This window comes from Sphaeramia orbicularis, chromosome 11 (genome assembly GCF_902148855.1).
Source record: "Sphaeramia orbicularis chromosome 11, fSphaOr1.1, whole genome shotgun sequence".
Lineage (NCBI taxonomy): Eukaryota > Metazoa > Chordata > Actinopteri > Kurtiformes > Apogonidae > Sphaeramia > Sphaeramia orbicularis.
In genome coordinates, this window is record NC_043967.1 from 3,508,852 (window position 1) to 3,534,022 (window position 25,171).

At 38.3% G+C, this 25,171-nt stretch overlaps 1 protein-coding gene across 1 annotated transcript in view; it reads left to right on the forward strand.

The window, feature by feature from the left end:
• The first annotated feature begins 14,677 nt into the window (after positions 1–14,677).
• The window catches only part of LOC115427994 (focal adhesion kinase 1-like), a 52,249-nt gene continuing 41,755 nt past the window's right edge, over positions 14,678–25,171 (forward strand). Inside the window, 2 exon segments of the mRNA XM_030146762.1 lie at positions 14,678–14,857; positions 22,527–22,553. Of these exon segments, the coding sequence (XP_030002622.1) occupies positions 14,839–14,857; positions 22,527–22,553 (46 nt within the window). The 5' untranslated portion in view covers positions 14,678–14,838.

Genomic DNA, 25,171 nt, shown 5'->3' on the forward strand with positions numbered 1-25,171 from the left:
TACACTGACAGTGGGTCTAGCTAATATGATTCCATTGTGTAGTGGGCAGTGGAATAACTATTGGTTTCCATTTGTGGTGACTGTTGACTGGGATGAGATTAAATAAATCCTGGAATTTAGCCTGGTCTGGAGCAGGCTAGCTCCACAGAATAAATCACCATGGTAACTTATATCAAAACATATTCTACTTTCCCCTATCCTGCTTTTGTGAAACCAGATCATGGATAAGTTGAGCCAGGATAACCAACATATCCCGGCTTAATCCCTTATCCTAGTTTCGTGAAACAGGCCCCTGGACCTGCTACTATTTACCTCCAGAAAAAACAGACCCACAGATGATGACATTTCCACCATGCTCCACCTCCTGTTGTCTGATGTTGAACAGAAGAACACCCACACCAGGCTGCTGTTCATAGATTTCAGCAGGGCCTTTAATCCCGTCATCCGGCAGCAGCTGGTGAAAAGCTGCAGCTGCTGAAGGTGGACAACAGTATCTGATACTGGCTCTAGAACTTCCAGACTCAGCCACAGCAGACAGTTAGGGTGGCTGAGCACACATCAAAGACCATCCCAGTGAGCACAGGATCTCCACAGGGCTGAGTCCTGAGTCCCCTGCTCTTCAGCCTGCTCACCTTGGACTGCACTGCCAGGTACTGCAGCAACCACATGTGGAAGTTGGCAGATGATATGACAGTGGTGGACCTCATGAAGGAGAACAGTGAGTCTGCATACAGGGAAGGAGTCAAACAGCTCAGTTCATGGTACACTTCCCACAACCTCTTCTTCAGTGCTGACCAGACCAGGGAGGTTGTTGTGGATTTGAGGAGGGCTGGCAGACAGGATCATGCACCATTCCACATCAACGGGACTGCTGTGGAGAAGGTCAGCAGTGGGAAGTACCTGGGGGTCCACACTGACCACAAGCTCACTTCAACCACTAACACCTGGGCAATCCTCAAAAAAGCTCAGCAGCAGCTCCACTAACTCCACAGACTCAGGAAAAAAGACCCCCCCACCACACACCTCCCCACCTTCTACAGGGGCACTGTCCAAAGTGTCCTGACCTATGGCTCCACCTCCTGGTTCAGGTGCTGCAGTGCACAGGACAAAAAGTAGCTTCACACACTGGTCAAGACAGACACAAAAACCAGTGGTGCCCCCCCCCCCTGCCTGATGGAGCTATAGGAGCAGCACTGCATCAGCAGAGCCCCCCCCCCCCATCATCATGGACCCGCTCCATCCTTCCATCACATCTTCTCCCTTTGGCCATCAGGAAGAAGATCCAGCAGCATCAGCTATAAAACTAGCAGGAGGCTGAACAGCTGGTTTCCCCAGGCTATAAGACTTATTATGTAGACATGTTTTGAGTACTGGGTGGTTATTTTACACTGTAAAAGTGTGGATGGGTCAGCTTTAAAACTGACAGAACTGACAGTAGCACCACCCCCCCCCTTGACTTGAATAATTCAAGTCAAATTTACATCCAATGCTGATGATGTTTACTTTGTTCATTTTATTGTCTTATTTATTTTTGTAAATTATGTTCATTTTTGATCATTTTGTTTACTTTTCAGTGAATTGGATAGTAATTTAATAGTTAAAAAATGAGAGGGAGCTAATGGTGAATGTAGCAGTTTTAACATTCAGACACCCATAGGAGGGGTAAAAGTAAATGCTACATTAAATACTGAGTAGAGGAAATACTAAGGCAGTGTTTTTCAACCTTGGGGTCAGGTCTCCACGTGGGATCGCCTGGAATTCAAATGGGGTCACCTGAAATTTCTAGTAATTGATAAAATAAAAATAAAAACACACTAATAAAAAATATATGTTGAGTTGACAGAGACAATCACAATCCGTAACAGACATGACAAACTGTGAGTCTGAAACTGCAGCACTGTGGTTCTGTTTATCTGTCAAGTGTTCATTGTGGTCAGTTTCAGATGCTGCGGCTCTTTCATAATTCATAGTTTGAGTTTTTGTTTTTTCAGTATTAATTGTCAGCCTTGTAAATCCAAGCTGGACTGACTGTACATATCCTGACCAAGGAAAATCCAATTCTCACTTTGTGCAGTAATCTACACCTGGATTTACTGCCTTTGTCCACAATAATGTACATTATATAGACTAAATGTCCTCTAAAATTAACCCGTATTTGCAACATAGTATAGCAAACTATTACATGATCAAAAACAAATTAATTTTGGCAAAAAAAAAAAATTGTTTCCGTTTTGAATGTCCGGGGTCGACAGAAATTTGTGATGTCAAAATGGGGTCACGAGCCAAAAAAGGTTGGGAACCACTGTACTAAGGGAATAAAACATTACTGGAGAGTCTAAAACAAACAGGAGCCCATGTTTTTTTTTCTGTAATTAATGCATGTATATGTATATATCTTATCCCATATCTTATCCCATCCCAGCCAGTGGATTATCCCACCCAGTTGCAGGACTGAACGTTTCGGGTGTTTCTTTATTCCAGCTGCCATCAGACTACAACAGCAGCTCGGCCTACAGTACATCCTTCTCTGAACAGACTTTGCATCTGTAAATGTCACTCATTTGCACACTTATAAAAGTCACCTACTGCATACTTGTTACTTATACATTATATATTTCTTTTCTTATCTATGCTGTCAGTACAATATCTGCTATTAAGTATGTGTACATGCACCGATGACTTACCTGTCCTTTTCAATGGTGACGTGTTGATCAAAGTTAGCTTTGACTATTTCTGCCTTTTCTTTTTAGACATCCTTAAGGGCTCAGGAAATAGATGAGAAGAAAACCTGTCAACTGAAATGTACATGAATTATTCTTATTCTTATTCTTATCATCATTATTACCTCCACCAAATTTAAAGGTGGAGGTTATGTTGTCATCAGGGTTTGCCTGTCTGACTGTTTGTGAGCAAGATAACTCAAAAGGCTACGGATGGATTTGGATGAAATTTTCAGGAAATGTTGATACTAATTAAATTTCGGTGTAGTTGGGGGGGGGGGGGGGGGGGGGGGCTGATCTGCCTTGGCGGAGGTCTGCGCTCTTGGACTGCTTTTCTAGTTATTATTGTTGTTGTTGTTACGTTAAAGTGCTTTTTTCTCTTGAATTGTCTTGAATTCCATTTTGAAAAGAAAAAGTAAAAACCTGTGAAGGAGTGGTTTGATAGGTCTACCACTATCTGTGAGTACACAGTGTAATACCCAAGGATTACTCCTACTACCACTGGTAACCCAAGGATTACTACTCCCAGACATAATTCCTGATGTAGTGACATATTACTGACAGCAGATGTCGCCTTCCAACCGGAGAGACCAAAACTAAGACATGTTTAAGGAGAGTAGCATAAGTCTGCTTTTACTCCAGTAGAAGTACAAACACGTGTAAAAAACTAAAACTGATCAAACTACAAGTAGCCTAACCCTTCAGTTATTTACTATAGTAAAAGTAAAAGAAGTTCTGACCCTTGAAATGGACTCCAAATGTACTTAAAGTGAAATTAAATCCTTATAGTCTTGTTATTTATTAATTTAATGCTTTTCATTTTGGAATGTCATTTTCATTTTACTGAATGACTTTCACTTATTTCAGGATATATGTAGTTTTTATGGAAAATAGGCCAATAACAGGCCAAACTGTACAGTATTCTGCCTTGAGACATAGCTGAACAGAAGTTTAAAGATGCATAAGATGGAAATACATGAGTTAAATAAAGGTAAAGTGTCGAATTTGCAATGAAGCACTAGAACTAGTAGTCAACGACTAGTTGACTAGTTCACAAGTAGTCAACTAATTTAATAGTTGGACTTTAGCTAGAGCAGGATTTACTGGTTGTTAGTGATGTCATGCACTTTTGAGGAAAAATGTTTATTGTATTTCTGATTGCAACTCTTGAGTATTCAGTTGTTTAATAAACTTTGTTAGGCACTTTCATTATGTAGAAAATGCACTGCAATATTTGTTGAATATTGAAATTAAATTTGTTTGACAAACTTTGTTTTATATTCTAATTGCTGTGCACCAAATGTTCTTGTTAAAAGAAAGAAAATGTATTTTGCTGCAATAAAAATAAATTACAGCTTTTTTTGTGTGTGTTTTTTTTTTTTTTTTCTTCAGTTCAGTCATCTGACTAGTCGACCAGTCAGACAGTAGTCGATAACTAGTCCAGTGCTGCTGACATTTGACACCATACAGTAGTAGTAGAAGTGTGTGCACTTCCATTCATTGCTTGTGCTGTTTCCTGTGCTCGCGCAGGTCTTGGAGTATGTCGGCGTGCGCGTGCGCGTGCCCGTGGCAGCGGCCATGTTGGAATGCTGGATGTGGAAGGGGAAGCAGGAACCACAGGCAGGAACCAAAGGCAGGAACCATAGGCAGGAACCATAGGCAGGAACAGGCTCTAGGCTCCAGAGGATCCACAGGAGGGAGGGGGACTGAGGGGACGGAGGGTAGGGGCGAAAAAACACCGGAACTAACGGAATATTTACCGTGTCCCAACAGTTTCACCCGCCGGGAAAGTCTAGCCAAAGCTGGGGAACATGCACTGGAAGTAGTGAAGGTAAGTGACGAGGGGCTTTGGGGTTAGTTAAAAAGCTTGAAGAAATAGTAGGATGCGGTTGGTTTAACGTCCACCCTGGCGAGACTCAACTGGTGGCTTTCTGAATATTGGAAGGTCTTTAATTCATTCACTATGTTATAACTGAGTGATATTTTAAACTTGGCTCCGCTTTTCAGCATCATAGTTGAGTTGTAGTTTTCGAAGACTTCAGCAGAAGACTTCAGGATAATCTTCTACTACAGACTATACAAGTCTGCTACTGCCACTAAAGTCGTCGCCAGCTCAGTCACATGGAGTCAAAGTAACTGGAGTAAAGTTAACAAAACCACAAACGGACCGGATTAACCTACATTTACCTCCCAAATATCTGTCCAAAGTATCTGTGAATCTCACGGATTTATGTTGCCTTCAGTGAACTCAGTAATGTTTAATCTGGTGTTTTGCTCTAAAAGCCTCTGTTAAACTAAATATTTGTGTCATTCATAGATTTATACATAATAATAGGCCAATATTTGTGATGGATCTGGGTGATATGATCATTAATGTATTGTCAGTATCCAGTATCAATAACTTGTACCGTGAATGCCACATCATGAGTTGTGTCTAGTTCTAAGGCTGAGTCTGGGTCATGAGAGAAAGGTGAAGAACTAAGAGTTATTTGTACTTTTAAATTATTGGTTAAAGGTACAACAAAGCAAAAACAAAGGGAAAGATAAAGCTCAAAATCACGCAAGAAACACAACGTCACGATAAAACAGATCCAGTAATATTAAAAAAATGTATTTAAAAACGAATCAAGCCGAAGATGAAAAAACACAACATGGCAAAAGTAGAAAACAAGAGAAAAGATTAAATCAACATAAAAGCAGTACTTTGAGGTTTAAACGTTTTCTTGGAAAAACATAATAAACAGGATCATTTCTGAAATGTAGAGGTAAAGAACTGTCAACTCTGATGATAAAGCATTAATATGTAGATGTGGAAAATGAAGTAAAACAAGAAAATATTGAAAGGCTCTGTGTTAGAGTGGATTTGGTGAATAAAAAACACTTTTAAGAATAAAAAAATGCGTTTCACAACAAATCTAATAGTCATGATACAAAAGGGAATCTGTAACTGTAATTCTCATTATATTTCCAGCCCTAATTATAACTGGATGAGCAAGTTATCATTGATCTCATCAGCTAAATAACACTAATTATGTAATTAGTTTTATGACATATACAGCAGGTTGAATTGGATGCATTTGCTCTCAGAGATCATCTTGGCCTTGTGCAGCTAGTAATGGGCCTTTTCATTTCAGCCATATTTCTGTGCCACAAAAACATAGGTCAACTTTACTCCATACTCGTCAAAATTAATACCTGGAATCATGTTGACACTCAAAACTTTAAAGTCACTGATAAATAATGATAGGAACAAGCTTTCGTGTTCTGCATTTTTCAACACTGTGGAAAGGCTTTGCTGCAAAGTGAGGTTTTCTTTTGTCTTGTGTTCAAGATATAAGAAAATGCAAGTAAAGTACAATATCCTGAGGTCACTGTGGTGATTCACTGTTGTCCAATAAGTTTGGTGCACAATTTATAGCGTGAATAGACCAATCTGAGACTGTAAGGTTGTGGTTTCTATCAAATCTGTGTGATCACGCTCAAACTATTAACAAGAATTTATAGGCTACATATTAAACATTGATAAAGACTTACTATTGTAACTATCGTTAGGTCGTGTTTCAGCTGTTCTGGTGGGAAGATCTTCTCCAGTGTGACTTCCTGCAGACACTACATCCTAAAGCTTTGATGTATATCCTGGTTATTCACCTGAACTAAAACTGCAAAGAAGTAACAGCTTCTAGAATTCAGCTAGAGTTCTCAGTGCTTTGTACAAGTTTGAGATGTGTCTGAATCAGTGAAGGCGCAGACAAGGCTTTCACTGCTAATTAGCTTATCCACTTGATGACTCTGTGTTTAATTCCACTCCAGCTGCATCCATTCAGCTCTCTTACTGTGACTGAGAGCTACACCACATGAATAATTGCTTTTAATCATCAGCCTTTGATTGTACATTTCTGTGGGCAGTGTTTTTCACGGCTATTTCAGTAGTTTAATGCCTTAGCCTTCTAATTTGGCATCATAAGACTTAAAGGACTGCAGGAGAATCCATACTATTGAGTAGATACATGTCATTACCTTCTGGCACACATTCAAAGGCCCTGGTTTTATTCAGTGGAAGATTTTCCTGTTGTCTCAAGTCTTGTATTTTTATTCTTTTTTTCAATGGTTTCCAGTCAAGTAGAAACTTACAGTCACAGAGTAAATAGCTGCACCTTTTGGACAGAGTTCCTCTTGTGGCTAGTCTGCAGTAGTACTAATACAGGCGTGTGTGTGTGTGTGGGGTGTGTAAATTGGAGAGCAGTGCAGGAGGCCTGTATTTATAGAAACACTTGACTACACTTTAAGATCTTACAGAAGCGACACACTACAGTCGAGTATAGTCTGTATTCTGTGTCGTCTTCTTGCAAAGGTTTGTTCATTTTATGTTTAAAATCTCTTGAGCAGTTAACTGTTATGTGTTCTACTCAAGGTTTTGTGTGTTTGTGAGACAGACAGTGAGAGAATAATTCACAGGAAATATAATAAAGCTGCCAGTTCAGTGCTGCTGCAGAATGCAGTTGGACACATAAGAAGTTGAAGGTGCTTTTCCATTCATCTGTTTAATTTGCATATTTAATCCAGTGGATTGCTGGTTTTTGTTGCAAATGCTGCTTATTCCTATCGGGTCTTCAATCAACAGCTCATGTATTTTGTTATAATACAGCATTTAACAGGGAAGCATTTTAACAATGATGACACCAAGTGTGTTTGAGGAGGTGTGTAGGTCCTGAATAAGATTGTGTGTGTGTCCTTAATGTGTGAGATTTATGATCACAAATGAAGCCCGAGGACATTTGTGGATGTGAATTAACTTTTTAAGTTTTCAGAACATTTTTAAGCAGGTCGTGTGTGGATATTTTGCATGTACGAAGTAAATCCACGCAGCTGGGGTGGGGGTGTGTCCTGTTCTTACATCCTGCTTTAATGTATGCATGAGCAAACTCACCTCAGGAAAATATGAATGAATGGTTGAACTGAACAAACTGGGGTCTTTGTTTTCCACCAGTAACTCATTTGGAGGTATGATTAATGGTGTGTGTGTGTGTGTGTGTGTGTGTTGTCTCTATGTGTTCTGTCTGTAAATTGTGTGTCTGTCTTCTGTGGATTGTACTCCCCTGCTCCCTCCCACATATGAGCGCAGATATTTGTCGACAGCAGATTCAATGAATGTCCGTTCCATTTGCTTCTGTAGTGGTTGCCTTCAGGAAACACACACACACACACACACACACACACACACACAGAGGACTTACTGTACATCCTAAAACATGCTGTGTCCCCCAGGGGCTGCAAAGGAAAACGCCTTCTTCCTCTCAACAGCAGCCACTACTGACTTACAACACACAAACATGTCTGTGTTTATACCTTTGTGTTTAGTTGTTTGTGAGTTGCTGAAACTGTGATAAAGAATGTGTTTACACAAGGTAGTGTGAGTAACTTCAGTTTGACTTGATGAGCGTAAACAGTAAACGTAATACTTAACTTAATGAGTGATACAGTCTGTGCAGACGGATCATTAATGTGATACTTGATTTATTTTTTAAATTGGATTGGATAGAACTTTATTTAACCTTTTGGCAGAGCCCTCAGAAGATTGAGGTTCCAATAGTAGCACAAACACTAAAAGTACACATATAAGAAATATTACAAAAAAATAGTGTAAACAATACCTCTAAAAACAGTTGGGAAAAAAACTGGCAGTTGCCCTTTGGAAAGTACTGGGAGAAAAAACAAATAACAGAGTAGTAATTATAAAGTAGGAGTAAGAATCATGATAACAAATAACTAATTATCTTATAATATTATCATATGCACTAAATAAATAAATGACTGCAGGATAAATGTTATATAAAATGTAATTGTAGTCTTAACAACGATATAAATATGTGTGTGTGTGTGTGTGTGTGTAAGTTATAATAATAATAATAATAATAATAATAATAATAAGCAATAGGACAACAACAAATAAATTGACGACAGCAAAAAAAAAAAAAAAAAAACATTGCGCACTGGATGCAATAAACTATATTGCACAAATGAAACTGCAGTCCCACTGGTGAAGCATCAGACATCTGCTCTATCACAACCGTGTATCATATGGTCCTCCTCATCATCTACTCCCTCCCCCTCCCCGAGTGAGGAGAGTTGTACAGTTTGATGATTCAGGGGACAAAGGAGTTTTTAGTTGTGTTTGTTTTATTCCTGGGGAGGAGGAGCCTGATTTAGTGGCAGTGAATGCATTCTGGTCCACTTCAATATGAATACTATTTCAGTGAGTACTGCACACTATATTAACCCCTTTGAGGATCCAGTATGTAATTTATCTGAAGATCGATGATGATCTAATTGCAGAAATAGAATAAAATATGTTTTAATGATAGTATTATTCACTGAAAATATAAAAATATGTTTTCTTTGCCTAAGAATGGGAATATTCTATCTACAGCAGACAGACGGCCCACCAAAGGGTCCAGTCCGACCCGAGGGATGAAGCTGGAAGGTGCAAATATTACGCTGAAGACATCAAACGGCATTTTATTTCAGGGGCCACATACAGCCAAATGTGATCTCAAGTACAATAATAGCATAATAACCTATAGGTAATAATAACCCCAAATTGTCATCTTGGTTTAATGTGAAAAAAGTAAAAATTAGGCTACATTATGAAAACATTTACCTTTACAAACTATTCCAGTGTTTTTCAACCTTGGGGTCAGGACCCCACGTGGGGTTGCCTGGAATTCAAATGGGGTCGCCTGAAATTTCTAGTTGATTTAAAAAAAAAAAATTACCAATAAAAACCATATGGTGAGTTTAGAGAGACAATCCCAAAAGACATGACAAACTGTGAAGCTGAAACTGCAGCACTGTGGTTCTGTTTATCTGTCAAATGTTCATTGTGGTCGGTTTCAGATGCTGCAGCTCTTTCATAATTCATAGTTTGAGTTCTTGTTTGTTCAGTATTAATTGTCAGCCTTGTAAATCACAGCTGGACTGACTGTACATATCCTGACCAAGAAAAATAAAATTCTTACTTTGTGCAGTAATCTACACCTGGCTTTTCTTCCTCCGTCCACAATAATATACATGATATAGACTAAATTTCTTCTAAAATTAACTTTTATTTGCAACATAGTATAGCAAACTATTACATGATCAAAAACAAATTATTTTTAGCAAAAAAATGTCTTGCTTTGAATGTCTGGGGTCGCCAGAAATTTGTGATGTTGAAATGGGGTCACAAGCAAAGAAAGGTTGAGAGCCACTGAACTATTCTTTCACAATAAAATGTGAGTAACATGAACAAATATGAATAACCTGAAATGTCTTTTAGAAAAATAAGCACAATTGTACCAATATTCTGTCTGTTACTGAATATATTGTGTATTTGTAGATCCACTGTGATCTGTAAGTTGTGTTAATAATAAGATGAGACATAAGGTTGTTGAAACTGCACTTATTTTTCGTAAGAAATTTCAGGTTGCCTACAGTTGTTCAGGTCAGTCACATTTTCATAGTGTAATTTAAGTTTTTTCATACTAGTAAACGGACAAAAATTTGGAGTTACTATTTCTAGGTTATTATTTTACCTGTCTGGCCCATTGGGCTGAGTGTGTAACCTGAACTACAATGAGCTTCACAGCCCTGCTCTACAGAGAGTGAGAGAGAGAGGGAGTACAGAGTTTTGGAAGGTTTTTTTTTTTTTTTTATGTTACTTTAACTACAGTCCACAATAATTGTCCATAGCATGCAGCCCTATTTTGCACTTTTAATTTTGGCTTAATACAGTTGTTTTTTTACTGTGTCTGTGAAAATGGGTGTAGATGAGGCCGTGTTCAGAATGGTGTTCCTGCTCTGTGTAACTAGACTTTACTACAATGGAAGGAAATGACATCATAGTTAATGGCATGGCCCCAAGGAGGCGTCATGTCATTAACACACAACGAACAGCACCAGCCAGCAACCTTCAGTCATACAGGTCATCAAATGCAACATGTCAGCAGATGATGAATGGGTGTGGAACTCAGTGGTTCCCTTTGAGCACACGTCTGTGCATCCTTTTTGACTCAGCCAACATGACTCGGAAGAATATTGACCATTCTTTTGCTCCATCATTATTGTCTGAGCAAAGCTGTTGCCTCAAAGGGCTAATCACACACATTATGATGTTGTGTGTCTGTGTCTACTAGTGTGTAGTGTTGAAGAGGACAGTGAGTTTAATTACACTGCAGTGAGTCACACAGGGAGGCACAAAGACGTCATTGTGGGGCTTTGTCATATCAGCACAGAAAGAAAGAGGTTGGAGGAGGACGACGAAAACAGAAACATAAAAGAAAGAAGTCATAGTAAACTGACATAATGTAGTTTGTCTACCTTTGAGTATATAGAGTATTTTATACCTCAGTGAAAATAAATCAAGCTTTTTTAGTTTAACTTTACTGGCAGGATGTTGCTATTATATTCCAAAAGCTCTTTCTGCTACAGACCATTACTGTCTCTTCCTGAGACGCCACGTTTTTCAAGCTCCTCCGACTATTATAACATCTCAGGATATGTCTCAGACACCTTGTCCACAGTATATTGCTGATCACAACAGGAGGGCTGAACATTAGCTGGACACGTCTGGTAAACTGTACATTTAACACTTTAGTAACTTGAAGGGGATGCTAGGATTAGCAAGACACTTAAACTGTGAATAATTTCATCAGTCATTGAATCAGTTTATCAGTCGGTATGCCCAGTATATTATGCATTACCACAGATGTAGGCAGTAAAAACTGTACAAGGACTGAATAACACAGCTTTGAACAATTTAACCTGACTCATCTGTGCTGTTTGACAGATCAGGACGCTGTTGTGAGGTTTTTGGCTCAAATACACTGCTTGGCCAAAAAAAAAAGTCTCCACCTGGATTTAACTAAGCAAATAGGTAGGAGCTTCCTATTGGATAATTAACTGCATGGAAACAAGTTATTTAACCCCAGCTGATGCAATGAGTAGCTTCTCATTTCTTAAACAACCATGCCAAAGACACATCCCGTGGTCTTGGCATCAAGCAGAGAAAACATCTAAGGATTTTGCAGAAACTACTAAAATTGGGTTAAGAACTGTCCAACGAATTATTAAAAACTGGAAGGATAGTGAGGAACCATCGTCTTCCAAGAAGAAAAATGCTGGGAAAAAAATCCTGATTGATCATGATCGGCAATCACTTAAAGATTTGGTGAAACCAAATGGAAGAAAAACAACAGTAGAATTCAGGGCTGTGTTTAATAGTGAATGTAAGAGCATTTCCACATGCACCATGTGAAGGGAATTCAAGGGATTGGGAGTGAACAGCTGTGTAGCCTTAAGAAACCGCTAATCAGAGAGGCTAACCCAGTGGGTTCCAACCTTTTTTGGCTCGTGACCCCATTTTAACATCACAAATTTCTGGCGACCCCAAACATTCAAAACAGGGACTTTTTTTTTCTGGTAGAATTAATTTATTTTTGATCATGTAAAAGGTTGCTATGCTATGTTGCCAATGAACGTTAATTTTAGAAGACATTTAGGCTATATAATGTACATAATGCACCTTTTTGGTGTGTGCTTCTCAGTTTCTGTTTATGTTTATGTTTATGTTTACGCATTTGGCAGACGCTTTTTTCCAAAGCGACTTACAGGGGAAAACCAATTAAATCACTCAATCAATCAAATTTTATTTATATAGCGCCAGATCACAAGAAAGTTATCTCATTTATCTAGTTTCTCTTGGAGATGTCTTAGCAGGGCCAGGTGGGCAAAGAAATCTGTCCATTCTCTGTTGGGTCTGGTTTTCTTACTGCGACTGTGTCCAGGCAGGTTGAAGCGTTGTAATACATGAGGTCACATGATTGGGTCAATGAAGATATGCTCTCTCAGATATTATATCCTGCATTTTATTTGAACTTGATTTTTATAAGGAAAAGTGTGTGGTGTTTTAATTATACTGAAATATATGTTGAATCATTAAAAATATTTTTTATTAGTAATTTTTATTTTTATCAGTTACTTGAAATTTCAGGTGACCTCATTTGAATTCAAGGTGACTCCATGTGGGGTTGCAATTCGTGATGTCCCGATCTGGATTTTTTTGCTTCTGACCCGATTTTTAGGGGGGATTATTTTTTGCCGATACCGATCCGATATGGACTTTTAACAGTGAAATTTTGATTTAAATTTGGAGTCATTATTTATAGGTTATTATGCTATTATTTTACTTGAGATCACAATTGGGCTGAATGTGGAACCTGAAGTAAAACAAGTTTGACACCTTTGACGCTGAATAACTTCAGTATAATTTTTGCACTTTCCAAATTCAGACTGTGGGAGAAATTAGAACCAATTAGAAATGTTTGCCACTGCTGTAGTGTGTCTATGAACAGGTCCGTCCAGGTATTATATGGGGGTGCGTTCGGTGCCGTGTGTTAGTGATGTGAAGTGGGTTACTCACGGGTCGGGTTTGGGTGGGTCAAAAGAATGTCAGTTTATTTTGTGGGGCGGGTTGGGTTGGGTAAAATAATTCCACAAAAGCCCCGTGGGTTGACAAAAACCAGACTCGTGCATCACAACCGGACCTCAGAATGAGTACAAGCGCAGAGGGAAAGTGAAACTTATAGACGCTTTACTAAGTCCTCTAAGCCTCCTACTGTTGTGCAGCTTTTCACTACCTGCGGAAACTTTAATTTGAGTGGGCAGGACGTTTATCCCCGCCTTCCCGAACCGAGCCCAGATCAGCCCAGTCTTGTGACTAAACCCAACACCCAACTCTAATACTTGAAAAATGTATAAAATACACAGTGATTTAAAAAGAAAGGTGTTCTTTCTATTATGCTTTACACTGTTATAGCATGAAAACGAGCAGGGCAACAGAAGAAACCACTAGAGGGTGATGTTTGCACATGAATTCATCAGGCAAGGATGTGGAGAAGGACTGAGAAGGTCTGAAAGGCTGATATTTTAGGTTCACCACCTCAATAAGAGGATGTGAATGTTTTCACCATACATGAGATGACAACTTTGGCTCATGACTATAAAGTGTGTAGAGCTGAAATGATTAATGAATTCATTGTCTTGAATTGATTTTTAAAAATTATCCAATTGCAATTTTACTGAATCAAAACTTGGTATCGTTTTTTATATACTTGTATACTATTGTTATTGCTGTTATTTCTATATACATATTTTTATGTATATTTTTTATACTGTTATTTCTATAGACAAATTTTTATATATACTTTTATACTGTTGTTATTACTTCTATGTAGATATTTTTATATATATCCTTTTACTTTTATACTTTTTGTGGTTATTGTTTCAGTTGGTTCTGGAATAGACGACAAGTTGTTTGTCATTTTCAGACATGTCTGTTTCACATTTTTACTATTTTATTTCACCCATTCAAATAATCATTAAATGAAATCGAAGAAAATAATCAATTATAAAATGAACCGATTGCTGCAGTTCTAGAAGTGTGTATAGTCCTAGGTCTACATCTATCCCACAGATACAGAGCAGCCAAAGGCAAAACAATGTTTAGATAAGTTACACACTCCTCTCGGCATTTATTTAATGCCTCTGTTCATAGTTTTCTTCTTTTTTTCTACCCCTGTATCTTTTCGTTTACTCTTTCCATCACTCCTCTCTTGTGTGTGTGTGTGTGTGTGTGTGTGTGTGTATGTACCCCCCCACCCCCCCTCCACTGGTCTCCTGGGAGACAAAGACACCCCCATCCTCCCTCCTTTTCTCTGACTCCTTCCCCCATTTCACGGTCTTATCCCTATAATCTCTCCCTCTCTCTCTCCATGTCGCGCTCTCTCTCCCTCTCGCTCTCTCTCTCTCTCTCTCTCTCTCTCTCTCTCCCTCTCTCTTTTTTCCCTCTACTCCACTCCCACTCATGCTCTTCAGTGTCTGAGTGTAGTAGTAGTAGTTGTAGTAGTAGTAGTATTAGTAGAGGGAGGAGGTGGTTGGGTTGTAAGCTTACGCTGACATCATTACTGAAACGTGGATAGTCCACCACAGAACCAAACCAAAGACCACAGACCCTGGAAGTTTGACTTTAACAAGTTACTCTATCAGGGAACGTCACGGTCCTGTCTTGCCTTGTGGACTTTAAATGGAAGGACTATACCATGGTAAGGGTTTGATCTTATACTGTCTGTGGACTGCAGAAACATATTTGTGCATATGTATTTGTGTGTATTGAAAGTGTTAACAACATATGTTTGAAAACTGTATCCAAGGAGGAACTCTTTGTGTGTGTGTATGTGTGTGTGTGTGTGTGTGTGTGTGTGTGTGTGTGTGTGTGTGTGTGTGTGTGTGCAATTTGAATGCACTTGTAAATATTGTTAAGATTTAGTTTGGAGATGCTGTTATCCTTGTGTGAGCTAAAAGTACTTCAATGGAAAAGCTGTCCTTTAAAAATCAAATTAAATTGGTTTTTCTAATAGTAGTAGTTGAAATCGTGGCACTGATGATGATGATGATGGTTGTGATGATGATGATGGTGGTGGTGGTGGTGGTGATGGTTGTGATGATGGTGGTGGTGGTGATGGTTGTGATGATGGTGGTGGTGGTGATGATGATGGTAGTGATGGTGGTGGTGGTGGTGGTGGTGATGATGGTGCTGGTGGTGAAGATGATGGGGGTGGTGATGGTGATGATGATGGTGGTGGTGGTGATGATGATGATGCTGGTGGTGATGATGATGCTGGTGGTGATGATGATGATGGTGGTGGTGGTGGTGATGATGGTGGTGGTGGTGAAGATGATCATTGTGGTGATGATGATGATGGTGAAGATGATGGTGGTGGTGATAATGATGGTGGTGGTGATGATGATGGTAGTGATGGTGGTGATGATGATGCTGGTGGTGATGATGATGGTGGTGAAGATGATGGTCGTGGTGATGATGATGATGGTGACGATGATGCTGGTGGTGATGATGCTGGTGGTGATGATGATGGTGAAGATGTTGGTGGTGGTGATGATGATAGTGGTGATGATGCTGGTGGTGAAGATGATGGTGATGATGATGGTGGTGAAGATGATGGTGGTGGTGGTGATGATGATGATGATGGTAGTGATGGTGATGGTGGTGGTGAAGATGATGGTGGTGAAGATGGTGGTGATGATGATGCTGGTGGTGATGATGATGGTGGTGATGATGATGGTGGTGATGGTAGTGATGGTGGTGGTGAAGATGATGGTAGTGATGCTGGTGGTGATGATGCTGGTGGTGATGATGATGGTGAAGATGATGGTGGTGGTGATGATGATAGTGGTGAAGATGATGGTGGTGAAGATGATGGTGGTGGTGATGATGATAGTGGTGAAGATGATGGTGGTGAAGATGATGGTGGTGATGATGATGGTGGTGAAGATGATGGTGGTGAAGATGATGTTGGTGGTGAAGATGATGGTAGTGATGGTGGTGATGATGATGATGGTGGTGAAGATGATGATGCTGGTGGTGGTGATGATGATGGTAGTGATGGTGGTGGTGATGATGGTGGTGAAGATGATGGTAGTGATGGTGGTGATGATGATGTTGGTGGTGGTGATGATGATTGTGGGGGTGGTGGGGAAGATGATGGTGATAATGATGGTGGTGGGGAAGAAGAATATTGATGATGATGGTGGTGATGATGGTGCCCTATAAACCTTATGTGTCATGTGTTGAAGAGTTTAGAGTTGCCTGTATGTCCATGGGTTTGTGTTGTGCTGCTGGTGTACACTTGTGTGTTTGTGTTTATGTTTGTGTGGTGAATACATGATAAAATGTGTGTCAGATTTCTGGGTTGGTGGATTGCATTGGAGCACTAGTGTGCATCCTCGTGATTGTGTTGAGTGTAATTGAAGTGGCTCTGTGTGTAGGGGTTAGTGTGTGTTTTTGTGTTCTGTTGTATGTTGTGTGTGTGCACATTTACATAAGTGTGTGTTGTATGAACATGTAGGCGTAAAGTGACAATCTTCCCTGCAGCATTTAGTTTCTAGGTTAGATCATCTATATTTCACCATGGTTTAATATTTTGCTCTTTGTTCATAATTGATGTAAATTTGCTAAAGTCGTGCATACACAGCTCCCAGCCTCACTTCACACAGTGCATCGTAACATTCCGACAAGACCCAATATTCTCAGACCCCTCTTTTATGTAAGTAAAAATGTAAGCATGAGTCTTTTCTCAAACAAAAATGTAGAGCGATCTTTACATTTTGACTGACTGGTTTAATATGAAAAGCCATTTTAAATACATCACCATTGATAGGGAAATCATATGCACTAGGTTTTGCTTTTTTGAAATTTTGTTGTGTTGTGTTTAATAATATATTTGATCAACATGCAGATTAATCAATAGTAAAAAGAAATCCTAAAAGCAGTTGGACAGTGAGAAAGAGGCTGGTTGCAGTAGAGCTCATAAATCCCTCCTCCTCCTTTATTATTCTGTGAGACTTTGGCCAAACTAAAACTTCAAAAGTAAGTAATGGGATAAGTTTTTCCAAAGAGAGATATTGGTCTTTTTATGTAGGTTTCATGAGACTGATTCCTTTTCATATTGTCGTCTACCAGATCAGTATTTTTAATAAGCTACTCAATGGTGAAATACATATGATTGGCAGCTGTAATGATCTACCATGTTCCCCACATCCATCAGACTAATGCTGCAACAACAAATTAATTAAATTGATTCAAATCGATTCTTAAAAGAGTTGGCAACAGATTCGGTGGTCGATTTGTTGGGTCTTGAGCTCTATAACGCTAACCAGATAACCGGAGCTGATTGAAGACTATAGCTTGCTAGTCTCTAGCCATGACAGGTCTAGGTAGCAGGCTAGTGCTCGCTAACCTGGGCCACTGTAAAGGAATAGTAAACATGACAAATTCATGCATTCCCAGGGGGCCCAGTGGATATAGGTTAGAAGTTGTGAAAATTTCATGTAAGCTCTGGAATTAAAGAGAGGCATAGAAACTGGTAGTCAGATGTCCAAAGTTAAGTGTGACTTTTGGTTTCGCACCACTTACGGTAGTTGCGGCACTTATGGAACACACCCCCACGTATACAACCCCTCCCACACCGCTCTGATGACAAATTTACAGATATTTTGTTTTATGAAGAGCGCATAATGTTTACCTTTCATTGGGCTCACAATTGCTACTACACCCAAAGCCATTGTAGGAATGTAATCGTTAGTGACTTTTCTGCAGCCTATGTTGTTTTGGGTTTAAATACTGATCTTTGAGAAATGAGTCTTTTGTGTTTATCTGATGAATCGATTAAACTAATATACAGATTAATTGATTATTAAAATCATTGTTAGTTGCAGCCCTACATCAGTCATATGGGCCGGTGTCAGATAGAAAAGTGACCTCCATGGAAATCTGAACCCTGGATCACTTTTCTATATGGAATTGTACATTGAACATTGTACCAGTGTATGTAATATCATGTGTTTGTACATTTTTGTGTGTTTTTTTTTTTAAAATGTTTTGTGTTCATTTATTGCTTAAATAAACTTTTTTTTTTTTTTTTTTTTTTTTTTACAAATTTGGTGATTTATTGGGTGTGTGTCACTTTTCCATTATGGGGGATCAGAATTCTATAATAGAAAACTGACCCACGGGTCACTTTTCCATTTTTCTTTCTGATACCAGAACCAGTCTGTGGATGTCATAGAAGTTCCCCTGGATTTTGGCTTAATTTTTAAATGTTTTTCCAATTTCCACATCCCCACACTACATCAAGATCCTGGCCCTTCATGTTTGAAAGCATTTAAAGTGCTGGTTGAAATAACAGTTTGTGTAGTGGATTAACTGTGAGCATTAGAGATTTTCAGCTGAGATACACTTATCTTAAAGAGCACAGCTCAGACTTATGAATGAATTCCTTTCATTGGCCAGTTAAAATGAAGCACTTATTTTTGTCCTTGTAAATCAGCTCCCTTGTGTTTACTCTCATGCTAAATCAAAGAAATGTTAACTTGCATTTGGTTTTCAGTAGTAGATGTTCTATTTGATTTTCCCTCCACACTAAAAATGTTTTGAAGTGTATTAAACAAGGGTAAATCCTATTCATATGCACACACTGGGACTGGGACACATCAGATGTATTGTACTTTATTTTACTCATTTTAAAGATGACCTCTCTTAGTGCTTCATACATCTGTTGTCTTTCAGGGTACATGGTGTGTGTGGTTTGAGTGTGATACATTAATCTGGTTGGCTTTATCAGTGCACCTGTGTTACACACACACACAAGTGAATGTGTGTGTTACAGGGTGTGTGCTTCTGCTGATAAATTCATATGAGCAGTCATGCATTTACGTGACCTTATTATGTTGCATTCGTGCGACTACTTTCCATCCCTGTGTGTGTTTCTGTGTGTGTATGGGGTTGCGGTTTAGACAGGTTGTGAATAATTGCTCAGTGTTTATGTTCATGTGAATATGAATCATGGCACATGTGCTCCTGTTTTAACATATTACATCCACATCCACAACAGTGTGCACAAATAAAGGCTCAGAAGAGTAAATAGTCTGAATTTAGTCCAAATGAAGCCTCTTTTTGTAACAGGGACAGGATGATGAATGGGTATCAGCAGAGGTGGGTTATATTAGACCTAAACTGGGAATGACGGAACAATCCAATCAAATGACTTCAGCCAAATCTGAAGGTTACTTTTTTTTCCCTGTGACTTATTTTATCAGATTTTCTTTTTAAGTTTTTTGTATGTTATTTTCACTGGGTTTAGATTTTTATAGAAAAATGTAAAATATTCTGAATCCATATTTTACACTTTGATGTTCAGCTCAACATTTATTGATTTAACTTTGACATTTATTTTGGATATGTTTAGGTTATTTATATGTTTGCACACAGTCTAGGTCACTTTCAAAACAACAGCTGCACTAAAACCCATGTCCTAATCATATATTTTCTGTGTGTGTGTGTGTGTCTGTCTGCCAGGTGTATTCACTGCCTAAGGGATGGTGGTGTTGTAATCCTGTACACTTCGGTGCCCCCTATGTCCGGAAGGACACGCACACACACGCACGCACGCACGCACACACACACACACACACACACACACACACACACACACAAAGGAACAAGGCGAAATAGCTGATTTCCGTGCTCTGCTTAATTTAGCAGACATTTTATTCTTTTGTAGGAAAACAAACACCTCTATTTTTTCCTCCTCATCCAGTTTGATTGTTGGCAGAATGAAAGCTGATCTTTTTAATGATCATCATCTATTTCATCAGACCATATCTGTGTGATGGCCAAACTTACAAGTGTAATGTGATAAAACTGCACTGTCCTGTTGAGGACTTTTAGTCTTTCTCAGAATGGATTTTTTACTCAGATTTTCAATAAAAAAAGATAAAAGAAAAAAAACCTAAGTGGAAAGTTGGTAGATTGATGAAAGGTAAATGTTAATTAGTGAAATATCAGTCTTGGTAAATAATTCTGTATGTGTGTGCATGGGTGGACCAGGAAAGGAGACTGTAATGTTCACTGAATTTATACAAGAAACAAACAGAAAATGTCACTGTGTGAAGGGCCTCAAAAAATTAAGGACAAAGGCTTTGAAGAATATTACCTGTGGTTTGGAAAATCCAGCACCAGTTTTTTTGTCCCAATACCTGATGGTTGTCACCCTTTGTCATCAGTTCAAGTAGTGTAGTTTTATGAATGACTCCATCTGTGGATGATGATGGTGGAGATGGACCTTCTTTTAATAATGTTTGACAGTGGATTAAAAACATGGAGTTGTGTATTTTCTTTGACAGATTTTGTGAAATGTTGGTTGACACATTTGAATGGAACCTCACCTGAGGATGTCAGTATTTGACCCCCTGTACTCCACTAAAACATCTGCACACACACACACATTGATGTGCACTGGTTTCATATTACTAGTGTTGTCGATAACATACACACTCTGAGTCACTTTGCTAACATTTCCCTTTGGCGTCTGGGGTTTCTTCTTGCATCTTTGTTGACATCATTGCTGTCACTTTAGCCACTGTTGTGCATTTGTGTGTACATAGGTGTTACTCTGACCTCTTCCTGCACACACTTAACAGAGTAAGTGCTCTAAGCGGGTGTTCCATATCCAGGAAGGTTCTCTTCCTGTGGGAGTTTGGGACCTGTGATATACTATATGATATATATGACGTAACCATTTATACAGTAGGAGGAGACCTGCCGCTGCCAACACAGATGAGATGGGTTCAACAACTAGCTAATATTAGTTTTTTATAATGAGTTAGTTGTCATTTAGAAAAGGTTCAACTATGGATATAACGATATGAAAATTTCATATCACGGTTATTGTGACCAAAATTATCATGGTTAGCATTATTGTCATGGTATTTTTGAAATGTGCTCAAAATTAAGTAGTTATACACACACTGAAATAATTTAACCAAGTTGTATTTTGAAAAAAACAAATAAAATAACACACACAATGTACTCTCTGTTGGAGAAACGTTCAAATATTAACATGTAAACATCAAACACACAAATGTGCACTAAAGACGACACCTTATGGACTTAACAGATAACAACACTAGGGATGGGAATTGATAGGATTTGATCAGTATCGATGCCATTGTTGATTCTGCTTACCAGACCAATTCCTTATCAAGTCTCCTATCGATTCATGAGTGTTTTTTTGAGTGGGGAAAAAAGTACGTATTTGGACAGGTCATAGTGGAGCTTGTTTGACCATTTCCAGATCTAATCATTCACAGTTTCACACATACTCTCTCTCTCTTTCTCTCTCTCTCTCTCTCTCTCTCTCTTTTTCTCTCTCTATTTATCTAGATCTCTCTCTCTCTATATCTATCTATCTATCGATAGATAGATAGATAGATAGATAGATACAGATTGATAGATAGATATGTGCATATATGTGTATATATGTGCACTTGAACTGGGTCCAGGAAATGAGCAGTATTACCATGATTTTCAAAGTGTGGTAATCAAACACAGTTTTCATGATAATTACAATTTAAATGGTAATACTAACCGTCATAAATTTTACTGCGGTTTATTGTTATACAGGTAATCGTTACATCCGTAGGTTCAATGTGATTGACCATTGGGAGGCCATTGTATTCCAAAATTACTAATATGTCCCAAAATATTGGTCCTGTCAACTTGCCGTTTTCACTAGTCTGTTCATTGACCAAAAATCCATAAGTTTGACAAACTGCAGCAGTCAGCTGTGTACGGAGTTAGTGTGATGCCCGAGACACACACACAGAATCCACTTCCCTTTTACAATATAGGACAATCCTGATTATTGCATGTACTTGCAGTATTTGTAATAATAGTGACAGGATTATGTGAGTGGCATAAAAAAAACAAATAATCAGTGTGTTCATCCTCCACATCATCTTGTACATTTGCCTCCAAATGACATCAACAAGTTTAATCACCCTGAACCACAGTCACAGTTACAGCTCTCATCTCCTAAGCTTTAGTCGTTGTTACTATTCTTTGGGTTTTTTATGATTCCGTTCATTTAAACCGCCTCAACCTGGGTACATCATGTCAGAATGGAATATTGATAATTTTTTTAAAACTAGTATTGTGTTGAATTTTATGTAATTAGTGATAACTGTAGACCAGACGCTGATCTCCATTGATACATTTTTTGATAATTAAAAATTAGACATGATATGGCAATGTTAGTTTCAGTTGAACATGTTTTTTATGATCTTATGTTTTCCTTTTGCTTTGCGTTGTATCTGAACAACCCATCTAACTGTATAATTTCTATGCTTTTCTTTTAGATATTTCCAGGATTGCCTACTACACAGGTGAGTAAAAAATAGAAAACACCGCTCACACTAGTTGGAATGAACACTAATTAGTTTTCTTCTCATAGTTTTATACGTTTTTATTACAGCAGTCATTTGTATTTAGTTTCAAACTAGGGTTACACAGTTAAACATAATTATTATGTTGGAATGTTCAATTACGTAATTACAAAAAGCTGCAATGTCGAGGTTCAGTGTATTTTCAAATGGATCAGGTCAAGGGACCACGCACATCTATGAGAAAAATCTAAGTTTCTCTGATCCTATTCTGTATGCACTCATTTGTTTGCTTATTACTGTAATGTAGAATAAATACTTGTATTAAAAATATGTGACTTGTTTTCTAGACACACTGTAATAGGATCAAGAACTGAAACCATGTTACTTTAAATCTGTGTCAGTAAGTCCAAAAGTTTCCAATATATTTTCCAAAATTTTGACATCAGTGTAGCTTCATATGTTATTGAACACATAGGCAAACTTAAGTGAATTTCCTGTGGGAATTGCATGTTTAGCACTTTGATGTACACTTTCTCAAAATAAGCGACATTTAACTGAAACCGTGTCACTGTGCACATTTTAAAATATTTTTGGACAAAAATGTTATTTTATGCAATCATCATCCTTACTATGTTTAAGTACTTACAGATACCCACTGAAATATGGAACACACATTGATATAGGTTATATATGTACAAAGGTAGAGCCCACTGAACATGATACACATAACCGTGTCACCACTGGACCTGACCCAAATGTAAAAAAAAAAACAGTTAAAAAAAACAAAACAACTACCACTAAACTAAATGTTTGTAAATGCTGCAGCAGTAGTCAAGCTGTTTTTAACAGTAATAGTGTAAACTTTGGAGTTTTCTCAGGCCATTAGACCACACACACACACACACACACACACACATGCACACACACTCACACTTACACATGTTTAATTACTCACAGGCTTGTATTTATATTCAGCGTAATGTGGAAACATGAGCAGTTTGACTAATGTCCTCTGACTAGATGATACATTCACTGGGACATATCTGATGCCTGCTGAACCCTGAGCATGTTTTAATCTGACATTATGATTTTACAACAGCACACTGTAAAATGTATTGAGTTGTTTCAACTTAAAAATATGAGTGAAAGGGCTGCCTTAAATGTTTGTCAAATGAGCCAACACAACCTCTTCTGCCAACATACATCATGTTTCAATGAAATATCTCTTGTTGTGTTTACATCTGTCTTTGTTTTTTGGACACAGATTTGCTAGTTGAACTCTTGGGGTAGTCGTTTGAACTTAGAAATTTAATTCAGTTGAATTAAAAATCTAAATATATAGACACCAGTATGGTTGACTGGCTGGTGCTGGTCTCAAACCATGGATTTTCTACCTTTATTCCGAGATATTTTTCATTTCTTTATAGATCTCTATCTCACCTTATCATTTAAAAGCTAAACCAAGACATAATTGAAAATGTAATTATAACGATAATAATAGTGATGATTATTATTGTAACAGTTTAGCTGCAGCAATTTCAGTTAAAAAATGCAAAGTTCTAAATCTTTTTATGCTTCCATAATTTCAAACAATGAAAGTTCATACAGTTGAGGCACTTTTCTTTAAAAATAAACGTATAATGTGCATTATAAAATATATTCCCAGCTTCAAAACAGGGCGCAAAAGAGCAATGATAAGTTTATGATTGGAAAAGGCAACTGCCAATTGTCCGTGACACATTTGGACATTATGTCACCAAAATGTGATGACGCAGGGACTTCACTCCACCCACCCTCCTGAACTGTCACAGAAATTAAGTTGACAGAATTATTAAGTTAGACAAGGATTTTCAAGTTAAGATTCGGGACACTTTTAACTTGTATTGTTGTGTTATAATGAGTCAAGGAATCAGTTGTTGTTCTAACACAGAATAATATGTTAACACAACAATCCTATTTTACAGTGCAGCAAACATTAAAGTGAACAAATCTAACACTTCCAGTGCTGACAGACTCCAACAGACTGAAACAAAACCGCTTGCCTAGACTAAATATTTGAATGCTAATGTAACGTTATCCACAGAGCTTTTTCACCCTTCCAGTTATAATTTTATCCCATGTTTTCCAGTATCCTATTTACATTTATGAACTGAAATGCTGCTTTGTAATACACATGTATTCTCACTTTTTCACATATGCACAGACGCATCAATGTAGCGGTTGCATTTCAAACATTTACCTGCGCCTTGGTCAGATTTATTTGCATTTATAGATGTCCAATGTTTTCATCCTGTGCTAAAGTATTATCTGTTCATAAATGGAAAATGAAGCAGCAGGAGACAGACTTTGGCCCAGGCCCAAAAGAGCTCTTCCCATTGATGGTAACATCCGGCTCTGACAAAAGGCTGTGAATAGAATACACACACACACACACACACACACACAATGCTGAACCCAAACCCTGATTCTAAGCCTAAAACCAGGTCATTAACCCTTAAAACACCATTTGAAGGAGCCTACAGTGTAAAAAGACACACACACACACACACACACACACACACACACACACACGCACACACACGTACATGCACACTAGACAGACATGCAAAGCACATGTG